The sequence below is a fragment of the Juglans regia genome, chromosome 10 (genome assembly GCF_001411555.2).
Source record: "Juglans regia cultivar Chandler chromosome 10, Walnut 2.0, whole genome shotgun sequence".
Lineage (NCBI taxonomy): Eukaryota > Viridiplantae > Streptophyta > Magnoliopsida > Fagales > Juglandaceae > Juglans > Juglans regia.
In genome coordinates, this window is record NC_049910.1 from 468,088 (window position 1) to 490,270 (window position 22,183).

Below are 22,183 nucleotides of genomic sequence, written 5' to 3' on the forward strand. Positions count from 1 at the left end.
CAGAAATGCAGGATTATAAAGTACTAGAGCTTCAAATAAACTTTACTTACAATGCTTGGCTCTCTAGACAGCGAAGACTTGGAAGAATTTGCAGTGATTGTGTTTCAAGAGGAGTTCACACATCCTAGTATACTTATGAAACAAACAATACAAAAGTTGCGGGATCTTAGGATGTTACACTAGCTGTCCACTAATCAGGCTACTATTCCTACAGAAGTCAGTAGTGAATGGGTGGAACTTTCAAATTTTCAATGGACGTTTTCAAGATTAATTGGTGTATCGCCATAAGCAAAATTCTATTCAAAGTTAGAGTTGGTGCTATAATCTGGGATTGGGAAGAAAAAATAATAGCTACAATGAGAAAGAATAGAACCTGTTTTCAGATCCTCTGCTAGCAGAGACATATACTACACTTCAAGCTACCATTTTCGGCATTGGGCTAGGACTAATTCGAAAGATCATTCTTTTGAAGGTGATGAATTACAAGTTGTCAAGGCCATTAATGGCACAGGAGAAAACTGGAACAGCAAGGAGATCTTAATTACTGATGTAAAATACATGCTCATGCTCTAAGCCAAAATGCTTTGGTTATTTAAGATGTAATTATATATTGATTTGGAGGAAACTCGTGGTTGTATTGAATCTCTCTTGTAGCGGTTAATCTCAATAAAAACTAATTTGTTATTGAGAAAAAGTGACGTGTATAGTGTTTGGAGAAATAGATAGTTTAAAATAAAGAAAAAAGGTTTAGCAAAACTAAACCTTCTTTGTCATTACACAAATTAAGGGCTCATTAAGCGAGATGTTACTTACCCAAAAGCAAAAAACAAAAATAACTGATCGTTCAGCACTAATTTAATCCAATAATTAAAATTAAAACGTGTCTATAAAATGTAAATTACAATATGGTCATTATTTTTTAAAAAGAATATTATATATTTTTTTTAAAAAGGGAGACGGGGGCGACCAACATAGCAATCCTCTTTGGGCGTGATCATAGGAGCTCCTCCCCATTGTAAAATGTTCGGTTTGAATCATAGCTACTGGAGCAGACGAGCCTGTCACCACAATACTCTCAAAATATCTAGCTGGTCTAAAGTCTATCCACATGACCCAAAAGTCAGACTTATAAATTATCACATGTAGTTTCAATTTACATCCTGACTCAAACTTCTGATTTTGAGCCATGAAATACCACCTTGTACTAATTGATGGTAAAAGAATATATATGTGTGTGTAAATATGTTACATGGTCAATGGTGCACAAATCTTGCACCTTCCATTTTCGTCGACAAAAGTATGCATGCAGGGTCGTGATATCTACATTAGTACGTACAGCATGCAATTTAATACACCAATCGACTTTTTAAAACGCATGGATCCTAATTAATTAATTAATGGACAAACATAGAATATGAAAACTCGAAGATCACAATAATAAGTAATTGAAATATTGCATGAATATATATGAATGTACGTACGATATTGAATCCGATGATCATGATGGTATGCGTTTAGTGCTCTCTCTTTTTATGCATGAATTGAAGGTATTTATTTATTTATATATATAGCAACTAATCCTATATATATATTTCTGGACGTCAACATTGGCAAGCATCTTTTCCTTCCTTTAATACAGCAAGATCCGAAAAAATTAAACATAAATAGAGAGAGAGAGAGAGAGAGAGAGAGGGTAGCAAATAGCTTGCTTTGGTCAAGTATTATTTAGGAAATAGAATCATATATCAGTGAATGACCGCCGCAACCAGGCGCAGTTTCCGATGAACAGGTGGAGATCAATAGCATGCAACCACCCCGGCCAGTACTCCATCTATCTATATATTGGCATCAATTTCTTTATAAATTTCTCTTATTATATAAACCCATTTAAATTACGTTGACGCCTTTCCAACCATCCATACATTATCAAATTATATTATATTGATCTACTCAAGTCATGTGTATTTCGTTTTCATGTCCATTCATTTGAAACCTTGCCTTTTTCCTTAATTTCTATATCTATATACTTACGAATAAAACCAAATAGTACTATTCCACTCTTATTTTCATTGATTTTGAATCACATGATGCATTGTTTTGAATGATTTTACCAAAAAAAAAAATTCTCATTTATAGCGTTAATTAATACAGTTGGAGGCGATTATACGCTATTATTTCACTGTTTGTCGGCTTCCAGCCGCAGTGTCACTTTTGACTCCCCTACATATAACCCAGGCCGCCCCCAATCGAATCCACAAACAGAGAGACAGACAGACAGAGAGAGTCCATAATAATATTATTGCAAAGAAAGCCGAAGACATTTTGATGGCAAACCGTGTCACAGTTCCTTCGAAGCTGCTCCTCAAAAGTCTCCGACTTTATTCCACCGTCCATCTCACCCACAGTCCTCCTCAACCCAACCTCCCAAGACCCCTCCTGATTTCCTCCCTCAACCTCCATGATACTCAGAAGCTCTTCTCTTCCTTACCAACCACTCACCTCTTGCGTGCCTCCGCCTACCTCCACGCCGCTTCCCTCGAGCCCTTTGTCGATTTCGGAACATGGCTCCTCAACTCCAAGCTCATGGACCTCTACTTGCTCCGGGCTCCCATATTCGCAGCCCTCAGGCACACCTTTTACCATCACTTTTGTGCCGGCGAGGACACCGTCGCCGCTGGACACACCGTCCGTAGCCTCCACAGTGCCGGCCTCAGTGCCATGCTAACCTACGCCGTCGAATACGCCACTGACAATGAGTCCTGCGATCGAAACTTTGATGCCTTCCTTCACAAAGTCGAGTCCGCCAAGTCTCTTCCATCTTCTTCGGTATGTTTTCGATCGTACGTCTTCATAACTCAGAGATTAGTTTATTTTGAAGTCTTCTCGATCTGAACAAACATATATACTTAAAGAACTGATTTACAAGCAGGCTATATTAATTTCATTGCAAAATATTAGATATATAAGATCATTATTTTCAACTAAAAATAATCATCTCTCATAAAACGTAAAGAAAATACAAAAAAAGAATGGTATTTTTTTGAGATCGAAATTTATTTCCTTTTGCTTGGCAGTGAGATAGAAATATTAGTATCATGAATCTTTCCTTCGTTCTTTCTTGTTGTGTATCACGTCACTGACCGCCTGTTTATGGGACGAGGGCCAGTTCAATCCCAAGTGGCAATATTTATAGGTTCACCAATAGGGAAAAGCTCAAGTGTTGTGGACCCACCTCACCTGTTAGGGATACAACGGGAAAGAGAGGAAAATTTGTAGGAAAAAAAAACGTTGTTAAAGCTGTCGAATGATCATTCTACAGATGAAATTTCTAATCAGTAATCACATGAGTCACTGGCACATAGGTTTTTTTTTTGGGGGGAAATTTGCCGTATTTAATCATCTGGAAAATTATATGTAGCATTACGTTTCCTTGTCCTATTAGATATGAATGTTTTGAAAAAAAAAAAAAGTACAATACTTTAATTTCCACTACTTTTTCAAATTCAAAGAGTGCAAAAAAATTGCAAGTTTTCTTGAGAAAAGCTCTACTTTTATTTCAGTACTATCCAAACTGTTTGTACGCTATAGAAAATCCCAATGATACTTGCCAAAAGGATATAGTTGGATTTGAGTTCTTCATTACTTTCTTCATCATTTTGTTGTGAAGTTGGGTCTGACCGTGTTTAGAACAGGAGTAATTGATAATGAAGTTTTTTTTTTTTTGTTTCAAAAGGTGAGCTCTGTAGTTGTGAAAATCACTGCTATTTGCCCCAAGAAGCTGCTTGAGCGGGTAAGTGACTTGCTGAGATGGCAACACAAAGACCCTTCTTTCAATCTGCCATGGAAGCTAGACACCCTTCCCATTTTCTCTGATTCAAGCCCTACCTATCACACCCTCAAAAAGCCAGAACCGCTAACCCCTGAAGAAGAGCATGATCTCCAGTTAGGTCACCAGAGACTGCAAAAAATATGCCAAAAATGTGTAGAAGCAAATATCCCTTTGACGGTTGATGCAGAGCACACACTCGTTCAACCCGCCATTGATTACTTTACGTACTCTTCGGCAATCTTATACAACAAAGATGATAATCCAATAATATATGGGACTATTCAATGCTACTTGAAAGATGCAAAAGAAAGGTTGTTGCTTGCATCAAAGGCTGCAGATAAGGCGTGTGTTCCCATGGGGTTCAAATTGGTGAGGGGAGCTTACATGCCAAGTGAAATAAAAACGGCTTCTTCCTTAGGATTTGAATCTCCTATTCACAATGGCATACAGGAAACGCACGCATGCTACAATGACTGTGCTTCTATCATGCTTGACAAGATTTCCAATGGCCCCGGTGCACTTGTTCTTGCAACTCATAATGTTGAATCAGGTGAAGAATCTGAAAGAATATTTCTTGCCAATGTATAATATTAGGCTTCCTGATTTTGAATAATATGTCTAATATTCCAAGATTTTGATGGTAAATAGGGAGACTGGCAGTAGCAAAAGCTCATGATTTGGATATGGGGAAGATACACCAGAAGCTACAATTTGCACAGCTATATGGTATGGCAGATGTGCTTTCCTTTAGCTTGAAAAATGCAGGGTGTCATGTTAGCAAGTACATGCCATTCGGGCCAGTAGAGATGGTTATCCCATACCTTTTAAGGAGGGCTGAGGAGAATAGAGGTATTTTATCTGCTTCAACCCTTGACAGGCAACTCATGAGGTAAATAAAAGCAACCTGAGAAATTCTTTTATGGCACAAGAGTTTGATACGATGATGTTAAGGTGGAGTTTAAATTCTTCTACATGCAGGAAAGAGTTAAAGAGGAGACTAATAGCAGCTGTTTTTTAAAGGGAGGAGGATGGCTTCGAGTAATCTGTACAAACATTAAAAGAAACTTGAACAAACAGCTAGGAAGTCATTGAACGTAAGGGTTGACAGCATACTCTGCCATGGGAATTAATGTTAATTATAAAGGGGAAAGGAAAAAAAGCTACTCCTTACCCATGCATACTCAACCTCCTATTGGAAATCAATCTATATATATATATATATATGTTTAATCGTAGAGTTTTATTTTATTATGAATGTTTGTCTTTTGTCAAAGTACTTCATTTGATGTCTTTTTGCTTGAAACTTGTAGTAGCTTATTTCTGACATACCCTCTAAAGAGAGACTGAGAAATGGAGGGAGAAAACAAGGGTATGTTTCAAATATTTCAGAAAAAAAAAAAAAATAATAATAAAGAAAATATTATATCCTAAGATGGTGGGCTGGGCGAGGGGAGGAGAGACTGAGACCAAAGAGAAAATTCTTCTTTCTTTTCGAATGAAAGGAATAAAGGTAATGAATAGGTTCCATGGAAAATTCTTCTTTCTTTTCGAATGAAAGGAATAAAGGTAATGAATAGGTTCCATGGAAAATTCTTCTTTCTTTTCGAATGAAAGGAATAAAGGTAATGAATAGGTTCCAAAAATCTGTCTTGGTCTGGGATAATGAATGAGAAATATGTCCACTATCTTTACAGCCGGACAAAGGGAAATGGTTGGAAGGAAATGGTTGGAAAATTGTTGTTTATCGGCGCTATCTTATGAAGCATGGTGATTATGAAAGTGGTACTTCTTTTTTTCTAGGAAATTGAAGTTGGGACTTGAGATCTGGACTATGAGTATCCTCCCAATTTGTATTGATGATTTGGTCGGCCACATGCATACAGACGACCCTTTGATACGGCATGGGCAGCGGGATCTCTCAAATCTCAATCCCATACGTTTCATACATAGATTGTATAGACATTACCTTTTTTTTTTTCAGATATATATGTGCATGTCACCATATTATTATATAAGATTCCATACGATGCATTGCTCAGGGACAAAAGAACGCTATTTTGCACAAGGGATAACAGTTGATGTTGGAATGATGTGGTAGCAAATTGTCTCTTTTCCACTCTTTTTTTTTTTTGAACACTCCAAACCATTGAGGAATTCAAAACAACAATATCCATGCAGTATCAATTAAGCTCTCCCATTGATATAGCATTGTGCGATGACGCAAGAAGTACATACTTCTTAAGCACGCCCTCTCGAAGACTTGCTCTGTCGTCTCTAATAAGCAAAATGCTCTGTCCATCACATATGGGGATGCTTAACACCACATGACATGGGTTTTGTGGCTGTCAAAATTACACCAAGTGGAATTCCAATTAGCTGGGAGATCATAGGTTTCGTCCTGTCAATCTGATATTCTGACTAGACTAGAGCGTTGTATGCACTTTCCATTTGGAAAATGACTTTTCAATCACAAGACAACGGGAACCAACCAACCAACCCATAGAATCCCATCTCTCCACAAGCCGAACAAATTCAATTGGAAATTCCATTGGTCGCTGTCACTTTTTTTCTTTAATCATATCCCAAAGCTCTCGTTCACACAAGTTATGATGTCATTGCGGTGCAGATATTACAATGATTTCCACTAAAAACGTGATCCTCCCGGTCTTACCGATAGAATCTTATGATAGGTTTGGAGGGTAAGATGAGAATTTTATATTTTATTTTAGTGTTTAAAATATTATATTTTAGTATTATTATTGTGTTGGGATTTGAAAAAGTTGAATTGAGATTTAAAAAAGTTAAATTGTTTATTATATTTTGTATAGAGATTTAAAAAATGTGTAATGATGAGATGAGATGAGAATAGAATTTTGTGTCTCATCTCACCCCCCAAACCTGCCCTAAAACTCTGTAACATCATGCATGCATGGACCTTTATGTCTTCTTAAGGAGTCAGCAGCATGAGTGGAAATAGAACTAGTAATTCTTTACAGTTCAAAACTGCATGCAAAATGAATGCTGAAGCTTTCTAACATGCTGAGAAGGAACTGGAAGGACAAAAAGGATGTCAAAAGATATGGTAAAAATTTCCAAAACGGTTTCCCAAACAAAGATTTATCCGAACTCATACATAACGAACGGAATGGCATAAATAATTCAAACTCGTACATGATAGGGATTGCTGACAACACATCCTTTGAGCGTCTGTATCCCAACATGTTTCGGTTGTATTTAGCGGCCCATAGGTCCAATGTAAACTGGGGGACTTGCAATCTTGAGAGGTCGGCAGTTCAACATTCCAAAGAGGTTGTCAAAACTCAATGATCCCTGGATCAGAATAGCATCTCCTCCCCAATAAAGGATGGAGGAGAGGTCACCAGCGTAATCCCCATGTGGGGCATAAGTTTCATGAGGTGTTCGAGGCACCGGTTGTCAAGGCATTGGCAGCCGGTCTGGCCTTGTTTAGGTAGTTTTCATGGTATTGGTTATAGAACAGGGGGCTTCTCTTTTTTGATAAGGAATGCAAAAAAATTGTTAGATACATAGAGGGGCACATCCTAATCCACACTAAGTATACAAAGCATACACTCGACTAGCTAGAAGAAGAAAAGGAGCAAAACTACTTCCACTCTAAACGATTGGAGATTTGGCAATGGTGTGTATGCGTTCAACCAAGCTAAGAGCCATCGCCATAACTTCCAAGATGCCTCCGACTGTAGGCGCAGTTTTGTGCCTCCAAAAGCCGTGATATGGATTTCGTTTATTGACAAGTAAAGCCATGATATGCCTCAATAAAACACCAGGCAACCATAATTATCAGCTGAAAGTTTGATAGCCCAACGGGCCTTGCAATCCAGCCTGTCTGGTGTCATTTCTTCCCACCAGAGAGGGAATCCATGGGAACAGTTTCCCCAGCTCCTTGCTTAATGTACCACGTCTCAGCTGCTTATCATTGATGCCAAATTTTGCTCTTTCGATGGCTTGCATTACATCTTCCATCGACACATTTTCACCACCTGGAAAACCAAGAAGAAATTACATCTACATTTACTGGTCCCTTATTCACAACGAAAACAGAAAATCCACACAGAGGAAAGAAAAGGGGGGAAGGATGGGCAGTTTCAATGATATTGAAGAAGTTTTCTTCAACCTCACCTCTACGAGCAGAAAGCAAAGCAGCTTCATTGACGATGTTTGCAAGATCAGCACCTACAAAACCTGGAGTCAGAGAAGCAACCAGATCACATATAAGTTGTGTGTCATCTTCTAGCGGAACTCCTCTCAAATGCACAGCCAATATCTTTTTCCTTCCTTCAATGTCTGGCTCTCCTACAAGTACTTTTCTGGAGAAGCGACCAGGCCTACATAGGGCTGGATCCAATGCTTCAGGTCTATTTGTGGCTGCAATAACAACCACTTTCATGTCCGACTCAAATCCATCCATTTCTGTCAACAACTACAAAAGCAGGAATGGGCATAAACACAAGTTTAAAAAAATGGAACTTCCATTGCAAAAAAATTGCAAACTAAGCTTTTCGGATCATGAAAGGAAATGATCCAATGATTTTGATGTACAGTAAAAGTATGCGCTAAAAGAAGCAGTAGTCTGGAAAAGAAAAGCAAAACTTCTGATTCTCTGAGGGGATTGCATATATTTATCGATAAAAAAAAAAAAATCAGAATAAAGTAATTCTGATTCTTTTTTTTTTTTGGATAATTCAGTAGGTTTGACAATAATTCAAACTTTCTGGATAATACGGAATCATGCTCCACAAATTGGAATTACATAGTTATAATGCAACAGGTTACTTGAACTAACAACTCATTTGACATAATAGTAATTTAAAAACGAGAACAATGTAAAAATGCTAGTTGATTTGAGTTTTTACCTGGTTTAGTGTTTGATCACGTTCATCATTGAAGCTTCTACCGCGTTTCCCTCCAACTGCATCAAGTTCGTCAATGAATATGATAGAAGGAGCACACTTCCTTGCCACATTAAAGAGGTCTCGAATACGAGCTGCTCCTCTTCCAACAAACAACTCCACAAATTCACTTGCAGAAACAGGGAAAAATGGTACTCCGGCTTCTCCAGCCACTGCACGGGCTAGTAATGTTTTTCCTGTTCCTGGAGGGCCCACCAGCAATACACCTCTAGGTAACTTTGCTCCTAGCTTCTGATAGTTAACATCTCCTTGCAGGCATGAAACTATCTATACAAGTCAACTGTCAATAAATAGTAAAGGAAGAAAACTAACTACATCGAAAGTCAGAGCCAGCACACTTAGTTCACATAATGTCCACTTGGACAATAAACAACAGTCTTGTCAGTCAGCTTTCATGCAAACGAAGAAGCTTCCAAATGAATTTTTCTTTTTCTTTTTGATAAGCAAGCTTTCACAAGAATGTTAATGACAACCGATGAGAAAGCCAAAGGGCCAGTAACATGCATGTAAAGTAAGAGAACTAGATTGTGAAAGATATCCCCAAGAAAGGGGAAAAACACTCATACCTCCTCGTTATCGGCCATGTTAAAGCTACCAATGCAACTATGTCTTATCAAATTAGAAATGCAACAACCTCATGCATTAGATGCAATTTCAAGGACGGAATCATACCTCCATAAGCTCCACCTTAGCAGCATCAACACCCTCCACATCGTCAAATCCAACCATCTCATTATTAGGTTTCCGTTTTCTTGCTGGACTATTTGCAGCAGAAAGTTGCCGATAAAGAAGCCACATCAAAGGAATCAGAGGAATCCACAAAAATATCACAGTAATTAAAGTACTCCTCATTGACGTCAACACTGATTGAGGGGCCGAGCTATACGTAATTCCCTTTTCTCTCATCAAACTAAGGAGAAATTTTTCATCACGATCAATTTTTCTCGTGGAATAGTGCCACTCTGGGTTAGAAGCTCGAGTACTCAAAAATCTTTTCAATACATTCAAATTCACTAGTTGGCTGGCTCTTGTACCGTCATCTGTTGCAACCTTAGCAGATTTATTCTGAATGGCAACATTTACTACTGGTGATTCCTCATGTGACTCTCCAGTACTCTCAACACCCTCCAAATTTGTATTGTAAAACATCCGACGAGATCCCTCTTCAAATAAAACCTGCGTAACAGACCCATTTTGAAGGCTTAATATCAAGTCTGAATATGGAACAACTTTTGGAGCCGGCAATGCCGATAATTTCAAACACAAATAGAAGACCCCCAATGCAATAGAAATTGAAGTTGAAAGCGCCACTCGTCTTATATTCTTCCGCAAAAATGTTCCAATATCATTTAAAATAGACCTAATCGAAAGCATTTTTAGTCTTATGCTCAATAACCTTAACCTCGGACGTAATCTTAATGAGAACCTTTTTCTTAATCTTGCAGAATCATTCTCTCTTTTACCTACATGGATCTGCTTATCTCCGGTGTGTCCACTACTCAGTGGTTCAATTCCATTGTTACGAGACAATCCACGTTGAGTTTTACAACAAATATAAAACCCCAAGCCAAATTTCCCACCAATCAGCGAACTAAGCTTATTGTTCCCGGACAATCCAAGTTGAGATTTCCCACCTCTATAGAATCCCAGAGACGGAAAGTCAAGTGAACTACGCCGCGAACCTCTATATCTTTCCAAACACTTGTTTTTTCCACTACGAGCTCCCAATTTCTCCGGAGAAATAAGAAAACCATTGTTGCAAACAACAGAAAAACAAGCCATTTATGCTCAATAACCTTAAACAGGCAAAAAGGTTGAGTTTTGGAAAAACGATAAATTGCAATGAGAGAAAGACTTGCAAGAGCTGCGACAGACCCGATAAAGTAAATAGCTTTAGGGGATATTACCTGGTCCTAACAGCGTCAGGGAATGAGACGGAGATGGAAAAATGGAACTTTCTGCGGAGTAGGAGAAGATAAGAAACAGGGAGAGGGCTTCCACGTTTTATAGAAGATCTCTATTATAAGAGAGCCGCAAAGCAAACCTTGTGTTGCACACGTGGTCCTCGGAAGCAGGACAAATATCTCTAAATTCTTTTATAATTAACTTAAGCACTCTCTCAAATTTCCATTTTAGTGCCAAATGGTATGTCATATTGATTTTATTTTTATTTGTCAATCTTAAATTCAAAAATATCAAAATAGTATATAATTAAATGCAAATACAAACTTCTTGGTGTTTTTTTTTTTCCTGGGCAAAGTTACAATAAAGCTGAAAAAATAAATAAAAAAGAAAATATAAATTCAGAGGGCCATGGAAGTAGTACTCGGGGTGAAGCAGCTGGTGGGGATGGGAAAGAGGGTCAGTGTGCCAATAAGAGTGATAAATTCTAGCAAGTTTTCCTTTACAATTAAAGCATGATTCTCCAATCAGTAAAAAGCTACTTTGCCATTCGACTTTGATTATTCTATTTAATTACTGGTCAAATTTTTTATTTTATTTTATTTAGTAATTAAAAAATTAATTTTAAGTGTATTAATATTTTTTTTATTTTTTTAAAATATTTAAATATATTAAAAAAAAACCGTCCAATTGTAAGAATAGGATGGCATAGTAGCCCACTCTCCAACCAACATATAATATAGCCAGCCCAGCCCAGCCCAGCCCATCTTTGAGGGAAATAGGGTCAGTGACTCAGTGTGCCAAATTGCTTCGTTTGGTTCTTTAACTCATCTTAACTCATCATTATAATTTTTTTAAATTCTAACACAAAATATAATAAATAATTTAATTTTTTTAAATCTCAAAATAATATTTTAACAATATTTTATCATCTCAATTCAACTCACTTCAACATCCAAACACAACTTAAAATTAAGCCGCATGCAATTTCAGCTCACGCACACCTGTCCAGTGTCCACACTCCCCACCCGCAATCGCATCTCATACTCCACATCCCTAATATTCGAGTCATGACCATTATTTTTGTATAGGTATTTTAATTTTAAATAGGTGTGTGCTAGAGTATATCATCACATTATTTACTTAATGATCTTTAATTATCTCATATAAACATTTTATTAAATATGATTTATACTCTGATTTAAAAATAAAACTTTTCTCCTCTTATATGCATATAAATAGAACATCTTGTGATTGGGTAAAACTTTAGGATCCAAAGACCAGTCTCAACCCACAAGATTAGAAACTAGGGAGTAGGGAGCACAAGAGGCATGGTGTCAAGGGGCAGGAGGGTCAGATGGCAAGTAAGGGGGTGTCACGGAAGGGTAATTCTATGCATCAACTTACACACTTCACACACCATGCATTCAATTTTTTTTTTTTTTTTTTTAAACCTCAATACACTAAGTGTGTTAAGTGTGTGATGAATAGTAGGCTGATGCAAATATTTTTCCGTCACGGAATAGGAGCCATGGTGTTAAGGAGTGGGGTGGGCTGTCAGGAAAAATGAGTAAAAAGAAAATCTGTCAGGCACTCGAAGTAGGTCATGTCCCACCACTGTAGAGGGTACGCGGGAAAAACAATTAGATAAATAAGAGGGTCCAGACAACTTCGAGAGATCTTATTCTTCTTCAATTTTCCGCCTTCGACTTCTCATTCAACCTCCAGACAATAATTCGATTTTTCTATAGTTAATGTATCAAAAATCACAATTGTTTAGTGAGAAATGATAGACTATGAAAGACTGTAAAGAAGAATATTATAGTAAATTTTTCTTCCTCAAACATCTATAGACGTATGCATTATACCGCACCATATAAACTCATGTGTTCATCTTTTTTATTTCTCCATACTTATTTTTCATTCACTGTTATGAACGTACGCATTGATACTATATAATCGCATCAAAATAATACTGGGAGCTCCCAACAACACCAATCAAGACTCAAGTCACCCTAATAGATTAGGAACGACTCTTTCTCTCATTTTAATTTGTTGTGCGAGTTTTACAGCATCAACCCATCTTATCTTACTAGTTATAACTTGGTCCACCTACAAATTGCGACGACTAGGAAACTGCAAAAGAAACTTCGATGTAATTAAATTCGAGGAAGAAAGTAACGTGTTCAAGATAGCAGCTTGCCATGAAATAATTCCTAAATATTTTGCTTTAAAAGGATCTGAAGCGACCGAAAAGGGGAGGTCATTATGGCAGTTGAGTAAAAAAGAAAATAAAATATGTGATCATTTTGATATTGAGCTTTTGACAATGTTTAGGGGATTGCATGCATGCGTTACCCGTAGAATCTATTATCTTATTTTGGAGAGTGATTCTCTCCTTATAGTGAATAAAGTAAATGCATTCGGCGAGTCAATATCATTACAAAGAAAATCTGATTAGGGAGATCAAGGTGCTAATGAAGAAGTTCAAAAGCTCTACTGTCTAACATATTGTTAGAGAAAAGAATGAAGCTGCACACAAGCTTGCTTTTCAATTAGAAGATATGTATACGTTTGGTGGAACTCTTTTATTGATTGGGCTGCAATATTTTTGTAATTTCAATCTCGTTCACTTTTATAAAATTTTTCAATTTATTTCATATAATCATTATAATTTTTTAAAACTTTTATATAAAATAAAATAAATAATATAATTTTTTAAAACTTTTAAGTCATCGATTTTATGAATAGAAATAAACGAGCCCAAGGGATTGTTTTGCTGTAAAATAAAATAATAATAATAATAAGGGACCCGAAGCTCGCGCAAACAGAGTCACATATATATTGTGACTACTTAGGTTCAGTTTTGCCTACCTAAATATATTAAAATTCACGCACCGTATCGTAGAATATTATATTATTGTTGAAGAAAATACGGAAGGGTATTTACTATTTCGTCCTTTAAAACATTTATCAACGGCGGCAAATTTTCCACAGAGAAAATACCAAAACGAAGGTACGCTATACAACTGTAAGGGCAAGACCGTAATTGTATCTCCACGAGGCGTCCTCTTCACTGGCTCCTCTCCCCCTATATAAACTCCCTTAACACTAACGATACTAGCAGACTTGTTTTGTGTTTTTGCACGCTAAATATAGTGGCCTCTCTTTGTCTCCCTTCAGCATTCGTTTCTCGTCTCTCAATTCTAGGGTTATTTTCATTCTAACGTGCCGAAAATAGCTTTTGTTCGGTTCTTCTCTGATTTTTCTTGTTGGTGAGATCTTGATTTCCCTCGTTGGTTTTTCGATTTGATCGTGCCCTGCTTTGACTCTGATTTCGCTTTCTCGTTTCGGTTTTGATTTGTGCTTGCTTCGAATATTTGGTTTTGATCGAGGTTTCTGGGAACAACGGGTTTCGCAGGGATTTTCTCGCTTTGTACGGTTTATGGTTAATTATTTTGTTTTTTTTTTAAAAAAAATTTTGAAGGCATGTTTTGGCTTCCTTTTTTTATGGATGAGGATTTTCAAAATGTGTGTGTGTGTGTGTGTTTTTTTTTTGTGTGGAAGAATTAAACTTTACGGATTACATTTGTTAAAATTAAAATCCAGTTAGTACATGTTCGGTTCTGTTCTATGCGTTTTGTATTTTATTTGGAAATTCTTAATGAATTTTTAAGTTTTCATGTGTATTTCCCCCCCTCTGTTTATCTGGTAAAGATTCTCTCGTGCTACTCTGAATATTATATTTTTTTTCTTCCTAGAATTTTACCCTTCATTTGTTTTTGTTAAAAATATTTTTTTATCTTGTGAATTTGTGGGAAAATCTCTCTTGAAGAAAAATTAAATGATCATATTTAAAATTTTATCCCGGTAATTTGATCCATAAACAAATAAAGAAATCAAGTGATTCCATACGATTTTCTTTTCTTTTTTGGAGCACCAAGTTACCATTTATACGGTTTATTTATCTGATTGATGAGTTCTTTTTTTTTTTTGGGGGGGGGTGGGGGATGTGGGGGGTATTGCTTGTCCTAATTGCCTTTTTTTCGTCGTTTTAGCTTTGTTGATTCACATACTCACTATGTTGTTAATATTGCTTACAATTAGATGAAATTCGTGCTTTTCTTGGGTATGTGGTATTACCTTTTCAGTTACAGTTAAGCTTTTGGTACACACTAACATTCTTATTTGTATAAATCAATGAAATGGTACTCACAGTGAAGTGAGTCGTGTTTCTGGGGATTGAATACGGCCTTTGCTAATGTCTGTTTCTAATGGTTTTCTCAGGCAAGACTGAATGAACTGATGGAGTCCAAAGGTGGGAAAAAGAATTCCAGCAGTAGTAGTAAATCCTTATTCTACGAAGTTCCCCTCGGTTACAGCATCGAAGACCTCCGTCCTGCTGGTGGAATCAAGAAGTTCAGATCTGCTGCTTACTCCAACGTAAGTTGCATGTTACTTGATGTTCGCAATTCTTGTTTTTCTGTCCAAATGAACGTTTGCCGAGTTTACATTATCCTGTATTTTTGTGCAGTGTGCGCGGAAACCATCCTGAGTTGCCAAAATTGTGACATAACCCCCGGTAGGATCTTCATACAGTAGTCTGTTTTCTTTTCTTCTTCACATGTTCTCTTGTCCTCGCTTCGCAAGTTAGACTTTTTTCTCTTGACACAATGGCCTTGGCAATGTCTGCCATTGGGTTTGAAGGCTATGAAAAAAGGCTTGAAGTATCATTTTTTGAACCAAGCGTCTGTGCTGACCCTGGGGGCATGGGCCTCCGGTCTTTATCTAAAGCTCAATTGGATGAGATCTTAGAACCAGCTGAGTGCACTATTGTTGCTTCACTATCAAACCATGATGTTGATTCTTATGTTCTATCAGAATCTAGCCTTTTTGTGTATCCTTACAAAGCTATCATTAAAACTTGTGGGACAACGAAATTGCTTCTCTCTATCCCTGCCATCCTTAAATTGGCTGATGCTTTATCCCTTGCTGTAAAATCTGTGAGATACACTCGTGGAAGCTTTAATTTTCCTGGGGCTCAGTCGTTTCCACATCGTAGCTTCTCAGAGGAAGTATCTGTCCTTGATAGTCATTTTAGCAAACTCGGTTTGGCCAGCAAGGCATATGTGATGGGTGGCCCTGAAAAATCACAGAAATGGCATGTTTACTCAGCTTCTGCAGAGCTGGCGAGTCAGTCAAGCGCTGTTTACACTCTTGAAATGTGCATGACCGATTTAGACAGAAATAGGGCTTCGGTTTTCTATAAAACTCATGCCAGTTCAGCTGCTCGCATGACAGAGGATTCTGGTATCAGGAAGATTCTTCCCCAATCTGAGATATGCGACTTCGAGTTTGATCCTTGTGGATACTCCATGAATGCTATTGAAGGTGCTGCAATTTCTACAATCCATATTACACCAGAAGATGGTTTTAGTTATGCAAGCTTTGAAGCAGTCGGTTATCATTTTCAATATGTTAATTTGGCCCAGCTACTTGAGAGGGTTTTGGCTTGCTTCCAACCTGCTGAGTTCTCTGTGGCTCTGCATGCTGACGTTGCTGGAATGGAACTTGGATCCAAGTTCCATCTGGACCTGAAGGGCTACCATTGTGAAGAGAAGTGCTCTGAAATGCATGGGTTGGGTGGCTCTATCGTTTATCACAGCTTTGTCAGAGCTGAATGTGTTGGATCTCCTAGATCAATCCTGAAATGTTGCTGGAGTGAGGACGAGAAGGACAATGACGTTGAAGAAGATAATTAGTTCTATTTCTACTTGTTTTGCCTGAATAAAAGTTGGGGTTATGCTGTCCGAGTAATTCTTGAGAATGCTTTGTAGTTGCTGCATAGCCTGTCATATTGTTAGTTTACGAGGCTAAATTCTGTCTTAGATTGCTGATAGTATGTTATGAGTATGCTATATGCGTTGCTGCATATTCTCTTTAGATTGGTAATGTATGTTGATTCCCAGATGCGGGAAAACGTCGAACGATATCATTTTATTAAATGGTAAGTTTGTGTGGTTTTTATTACATCCACAATTGTCACAAATAAGCTCGAATTCTTCCATTGCAAATGAGTGCAATTCCCTTAAAACAGTCCTGGTTTTCCGTTGAGCTACCCACACACTTGTAGTTTCGACCTATTGTCGGCAGCATTTGTTATCTGCCCTTTTTTCTCTCTTTATTTTTTTATTAAATGTGTATTCTTTTTAATAGAACTTATTTTGAGATGAATCTGATTATGCCACAAACTTGGGATGATTACTTTTTGTGCTTTTTATTAATGGATAAACAGGCATCTCATGCCTTTATAATTTTCTGTTATAAAAAGAAAGAATATTAGGCCCCCCTCTCCTCTTTCCCAACAATTGGAAGCGAACCAAAGGAGTCAAGCAGCTGCCTCATTTGACCCGAGCAAAAGAGCCAGACAACTTGAGCACATGCTGGAAAAAAAGTGATTGGCATCTAAAGCTTTTTTGAAATGGGAGGAAAATTCTTGGATTGCAAACACACCTGCACATGAAGATGCTAGGAAGTTTGCAGCAACAATTAAAATAAACGAAAGACCGACGCCACCACATGGAACCATAAAATGGTATTCTTCGGCAGGTCAAACCACTAATTTCTTGGGTGCATCTTGTTCTTCAAGCATAAATTCCAAAAGAGTATGTGGTACACACGATCACTAGTATATAATTAAAGGTAGAAATCTGGCATTGCATAGAGGAGGCATATTACTTTCCACTCGCAAATTTTTTTCTTTTATAGAACGTGTTTGGCCTGTTGTAACAGCAATATTGCACAGCATGAAACGAGAGACGAGGGAGGGCCAATCAATGTCTGTATAAGAACAGGAATAACCCACCATTCTAGTTAAGAATGTAAATTTCTAGTGAGGGTATTCTTTTTTCTCTGACAAACAACCAGGTTAACTCGAGTAAAATCCAGACCAAATTTCGCATTAGTAACCGACCTTGCTGTCAAAGAACCTCCTTAAAACTCAACTGCAAAATCCGGTCGGGATTACATTCTGGCGTCTCAAAGAATATCTGTTAACTGTATGCTCATCAATAACTCGTTACACTCGTTGATTTCTCCATTAATCACTACCAGAAATCCACAGTAAGGGACACTACAAAATAGGCATTCAGTAAGATTCTGGTGATTCAACTGCTGGCCATTCTTTCCATTGTCCAATATTCAGTAAGGTAGAAACTTTCTAGAAGCTCTCAACCGTTGTAGCCGCTTTTTATCCTGCTCAAACTTGCTCTGCAAGGAAATAATTTAAGGCATCAGTATCCGTACTATCTAGATTGTCCAAGAATCATCCATGAACCAATTGGAATACTTGCATCACTTGCTTATGCTATAGGTCTTTCACCTGGGAAAAAATGAAGAAACGCGCCAATCTTTTGACATATTTACATATTATAATTTAGAAAAATGATATTTGCAGTCGTGAGTGTGTAAGTACCATACAGTCACTTTGAAAAAAATGAATAAATATAGGATCTACATGAAAAGAAATTAATTTTTTAATAGTGAACTCTACTCTTTTTCAAAATGACTGCACGGCACTTATATATTCCATGACTGTATGTAGCATTACTCTTATTTTTATACGCTTATATATGTGTGTGTATCTGTAAATACAACGAGTGTCTGATATAGCTCTATATTTATCTTTTACATGAAACACACAGTATGCAGCTCTTGGGCGTGTGCAGCTGCTACAAACAACAAAAATTTATCCCTTGAATTATTTTACCTAGAGAAGCATGAATTCATTTCAGTTCCAACAGAAACTACAATTAAATCTAAGAGCTCTAATTATATTGTTTCTATCCTCAATCCATACTAGAAATTTTTGCAAAGATATATCTATATATATATATATCTATATATATATAAAAACAAAAAAAAAACCATATAAATAGGAAAAGAAAAATACTTGGGTGAAAGAAATTAAATGTAGATGATAGAGAAACCATAAAAAACCATATATTGTTTCTAATCATATAAATGTGTAAGCCACAAACTCAAGCATGATCCGCCATAGTATTTTATCAGATCAGATCAACGGTTCCCTTTGTGGCCCTAGGATGTGGGATCGGTATACAACATTGCACACAGAGTTAAACGTATTGGCCAGTCAGAACAGTCAGATATTTCAAATCAGGCAATATACCAGAAATATTTCCAAGTCATGCATGTCATCATTATATTTATGAATAATAATGATTTTAAATTCTCATCATGAATTATTTTACAAAAAATCTTATGTTAACTTTATTTACGTTATGATAAGTTTCTTACTGAGTCATCGCCTCATTTTAATTTCTTTTATGTTTTTAAACCATCCCAGGTCAAAATATTTATGAAAGTAGAACTACAAGACGGGACTTGGTCCAGGAAAGTATGACAGTGACCTAGATCATGTACAGAGATTTTAAGTTATAATTTGTACGGCATATAACTTTGAGAAATTTTAATAAATATTTTTGCGCACTCTCTCATTTATGATTTCAATATTTTAATACAAAACAGATCTATTTATTATAAAGAATCTTTGTACTTGACACTTCTTTTAGAATAAAATATACGTATATATATATATATATATCTTTAAGTCAAGGTAACTCCGCCTCATGTGATTTTCTAAAAATGACTATTTTTAACCGTAGTGAGTGAGGTGTTTACACCAATAAATTCCCATGAAGTCTAAACAATAGCTGCAACATTAATGTCAATTTTATGTGAGACTTGCTATAAACCAAACAAAAGCCATGAAATGTTTACAAGTTTTGCTCTTTGTTTCGAACTCCGAGCCATTTGGAACCGTTTCTCTCTAGTTCAGTTTGAAAATGTGTTCCTTTTTCCACTCCATCATCTAATGACCAAAGAATCCAGTTAGCATAGCAAAAAAGACAAAACCCCCGATGAAAAAAATTAGGCAATCCGAGGTTGCAGCCCATAAAAATACATAAAGAAACTCATCTTTTGCAATCAAGAGGCCTAAGCATAAAGACCCCAGAAGCCATTTCACCGAACGGAAATACAAAGCGGAGTGCGAAGTTATAATCAAACTCACAACGTAAACTAATAAGAGAAAGAAGCATAAAAGCCACTAACCCTTTTCGGGCAACTCGTGATTCTCTTCTGAAGTTTCTTAATTATTTGCTTCTTCCTCTTCTTCCTGTCCTGCAAGTCCATTAGTCTCTCTCTCTCTGCAATGAATCAGATACTTCAGAGGAGCGAAATACAGAGCAGGTTGGGGCGCCACGGCACTTTTTTTTTTTTTGAGCTCCAAATCGTACTTTTAAATTTCGTTCTGTTTCAATCAAAATTTTCTATTTCGGTGCAGTATCTGCTGCACTTAGGGGTGTAAATTCAAATCGAAAAATCGGATCGGACCAGACTGAACTGGACCGGTTTTGAATCTATCCGATTCTAGAACCGGTTTTTAAATGTAAAAACCGGCCGGTTCCGGTTCCGAGATTTTTTGGACCGGACCGGTTGATTAAAAAAAATAAAAAATAATATTTTTATATATAAATTTTATACAAAATATTTTTTATATATTAAATATTAATATATATAAGTTTTATATATAATGTATAATTATAAATTTTTATGTGAAATTTTATATATAACATATATATTCATATATATTCATATATGAAATAATTTCTTATTATAATTTATAAATTATTACATAAAATGTTAATACTAAATCACTAAAAGTTTATAACTAATACTAATATATAACTTATAACTATACCAATAGTCTAATATTAATACTATTATATAGTCTAATATATTAATAAAAGTATAAGACAGTTTTTTTTAAATCAATTTTTTTTTTATAAACAAATTTTTAATGACAATTTGTAAAATTTACATTTTAAAAAAACTGGAAAACCGGACCGGACCGGATCGAAAACCCGTAAAACTGGAAGTACCGGTTTAGGAGGGTAACCGGTGCGTAATCGGTTTTGAAAAATACAAAACCGGTACATACCGGTTCGGTCCTAAATTTTATCCAAAACCGGACCGGACCGGACTGTACCAGTTACACCCCTAGAGCCTGCACTATACCTCCTCGTTCTATTTCGGTCCATTTCGGCCATTTCAGATGAAATTAGCATTCTGGGCCATATTCCATGACTTAAGGAATGATGGAAGGGAATAAAAAAAAGAAAAGAGAGGAAAAAATAATAATAAAAAATAAGTAAATAAGAATTAAGTAGAAGAGCCGAGATTCCAAATGAATGAAAAAGTGATTGAATTAGTTCTAGTTACTCTTCGGGATGGTGTGGAAGAAGAGAGGAGATTCTCGAACGAGGAAAATGATCCAACGACTTCGAAAGAATTGAACGAGAAGTCGTGGTAATTCTAAAGATTTCTCGGGAGAAAATAGAGATGCTTCCTACGTTACTCATAATATGTGAAAGTATCGACGTAAAAGTTATTCGGTCTGAATGCTACATGAAAAATATAAGCCAGATGAAAGAACGAGAAAACCTAAGATGTAGAAGATCATAACATTATTGATTCGGCAGATTTGGATTCCTATATATCACTTATGTGGTACTTCATTATACGATATATATATATATATATATATATATATAAATTATACGATATATATAAGATCCATCTGCATAGATATCATTATCTACATCCAGAAAACCTTGACAATTTTGTAATTTTCTTATGCTTGGAAAGCATTTTTATAAAAATTAAATCTAGATGGTATTTAATTAATTTTAAAATATAAAATTTATTTATATAATTTTAATTTTTCTTATAACTTTGAATATGTCTTATCATTCTTTTGTTTTCTTTTTTTTTTTTAAATATCACTATTTTTAAATAAGTTGGGGTTGTGGAACACTACGATGAAAATATGATACTTACAAGTATAGACTTTATAGAAAGTTACATTAGCTGGTTTTAATATGGCAAATTTTACATAAAAGTCTTACATATGAGAAATTTTACATGAAATTCTAAAATTACACAACTTCACTTAATCAAATGTGATTTTGTCATTTTTCTTTTTATTTTAATGCTTTAATATGTATTTAAATAAAATGATAAAAATGATAAAGTATATGTTGGTTAGGTTGAAGAGTGTGGTATAAGGCTTCATTGTAGCATTTTTCTTTTGATTTATTTAAAAAATGTAAAATAAAATTTTTTTGTAACCACCGGGGCTGAATCGGAATAGCTCAAGATACACCCCAACCGTAGTTTAGAGGTGGCAAATCGTGTTCACAAATTGTATTTGTGTCATGTCAAATCATAAATTTTTGACTATATGAGTCAACTCGAACATGATCCATTTAATTAAATGCGTTAGATCCTAAACTCCTAACATGATACATATAATTAACATCTGACACGACACAAACCACATAATTCATTTAATACTTGGTTTTATCGGGTTTGAACACGATCCGTTTAATTCATTTCAACATGTTTCATATAAATAGGTTGA

General features: G+C 36.1%; 3 protein-coding genes across 3 annotated transcripts; 2 read left to right on the plus strand and 1 right to left on the minus strand.

Annotated features, from left to right (window-relative positions):
- The first annotated feature begins 2,226 nt into the window (after positions 1-2,226).
- On the plus strand, positions 2,227-5,080 carry LOC109001827 (proline dehydrogenase 1, mitochondrial-like). Its single transcript, XM_035694335.1, has 4 exons — positions 2,227-2,826; positions 3,734-4,379; positions 4,478-4,718; positions 4,808-5,080. The coding sequence occupies exons 1-4, from the start codon at positions 2,326-2,328 to the stop codon at positions 4,845-4,847; spliced, it is 1,428 nt and encodes a 475-aa protein (XP_035550228.1). The 5' UTR covers positions 2,227-2,325; the 3' UTR covers positions 4,848-5,080.
- Positions 5,081-6,897: 1,817 nt separating this feature from the next.
- Positions 6,898-10,758, minus strand: LOC109001890 (probable inactive ATP-dependent zinc metalloprotease FTSHI 3, chloroplastic). The gene is made up of 4 exons (XM_018979383.2): positions 9,451-10,758; positions 8,722-9,045; positions 7,988-8,288; positions 6,898-7,848 (listed from the first exon to the last, which is right to left on the minus strand). The coding sequence occupies exons 1-4, from the start codon at positions 10,558-10,560 to the stop codon at positions 7,649-7,651; spliced, it is 1,935 nt and encodes a 644-aa protein (XP_018834928.1). The 5' UTR covers positions 10,561-10,758; the 3' UTR covers positions 6,898-7,648.
- Positions 10,759-13,811: 3,053 nt separating this feature from the next.
- LOC109001891 (S-adenosylmethionine decarboxylase proenzyme-like) lies at positions 13,812-16,712 on the plus strand. The gene is made up of 4 exons (XM_035694909.1): positions 13,812-13,955; positions 14,968-15,123; positions 15,215-15,230; positions 15,352-16,712. The coding sequence occupies exons 2-4, from the start codon at positions 14,986-14,988 to the stop codon at positions 16,440-16,442; spliced, it is 1,245 nt and encodes a 414-aa protein (XP_035550802.1). The 5' UTR covers positions 13,812-13,955; positions 14,968-14,985; the 3' UTR covers positions 16,443-16,712.
- Positions 16,713-22,183: the final 5,471 nt, after the last annotated feature.

What these genes read in the sequence shown, in the direction of transcription:
- LOC109001890 (XM_018979383.2), bottom strand. Translation starts at nt 10,560, where the DNA reads ATGGCTTGTTTTTCTGTTGTTTGCAACAATGGTTTTCTTATTTCTCCG. An exon ending in CTAAGGTGGAGCTTATGGAG is followed by an intron (nt 9,046 to 9,450) that starts GTATGATTCCGT and finishes TGACTTGTATAG; the next exon opens with ATAGTTTCATGCCTGCAAGG. An exon ending in GTGATCAAACACTAAACCAG is followed by an intron (nt 8,289 to 8,721) that starts GTAAAAACTCAA and finishes CTGCTTTTGTAG; the next exon opens with TTGTTGACAGAAATGGATGG.
- LOC109001827 (XM_035694335.1), top strand. Translation starts at nt 2,326, where the DNA reads ATGGCAAACCGTGTCACAGTTCCTTCGAAGCTGCTCCTCAAAAGTCTC. An exon ending in AGTCTCTTCCATCTTCTTCG is followed by an intron (nt 2,827 to 3,733) that starts GTATGTTTTCGA and finishes TTGTTTCAAAAG; the next exon opens with GTGAGCTCTGTAGTTGTGAA. An exon ending in AACTCATAATGTTGAATCAG is followed by an intron (nt 4,380 to 4,477) that starts GTGAAGAATCTG and finishes GATGGTAAATAG; the next exon opens with GGAGACTGGCAGTAGCAAAA.
- LOC109001891 (XM_035694909.1), top strand. Translation starts at nt 14,986, where the DNA reads ATGGAGTCCAAAGGTGGGAAAAAGAATTCCAGCAGTAGTAGTAAATCC.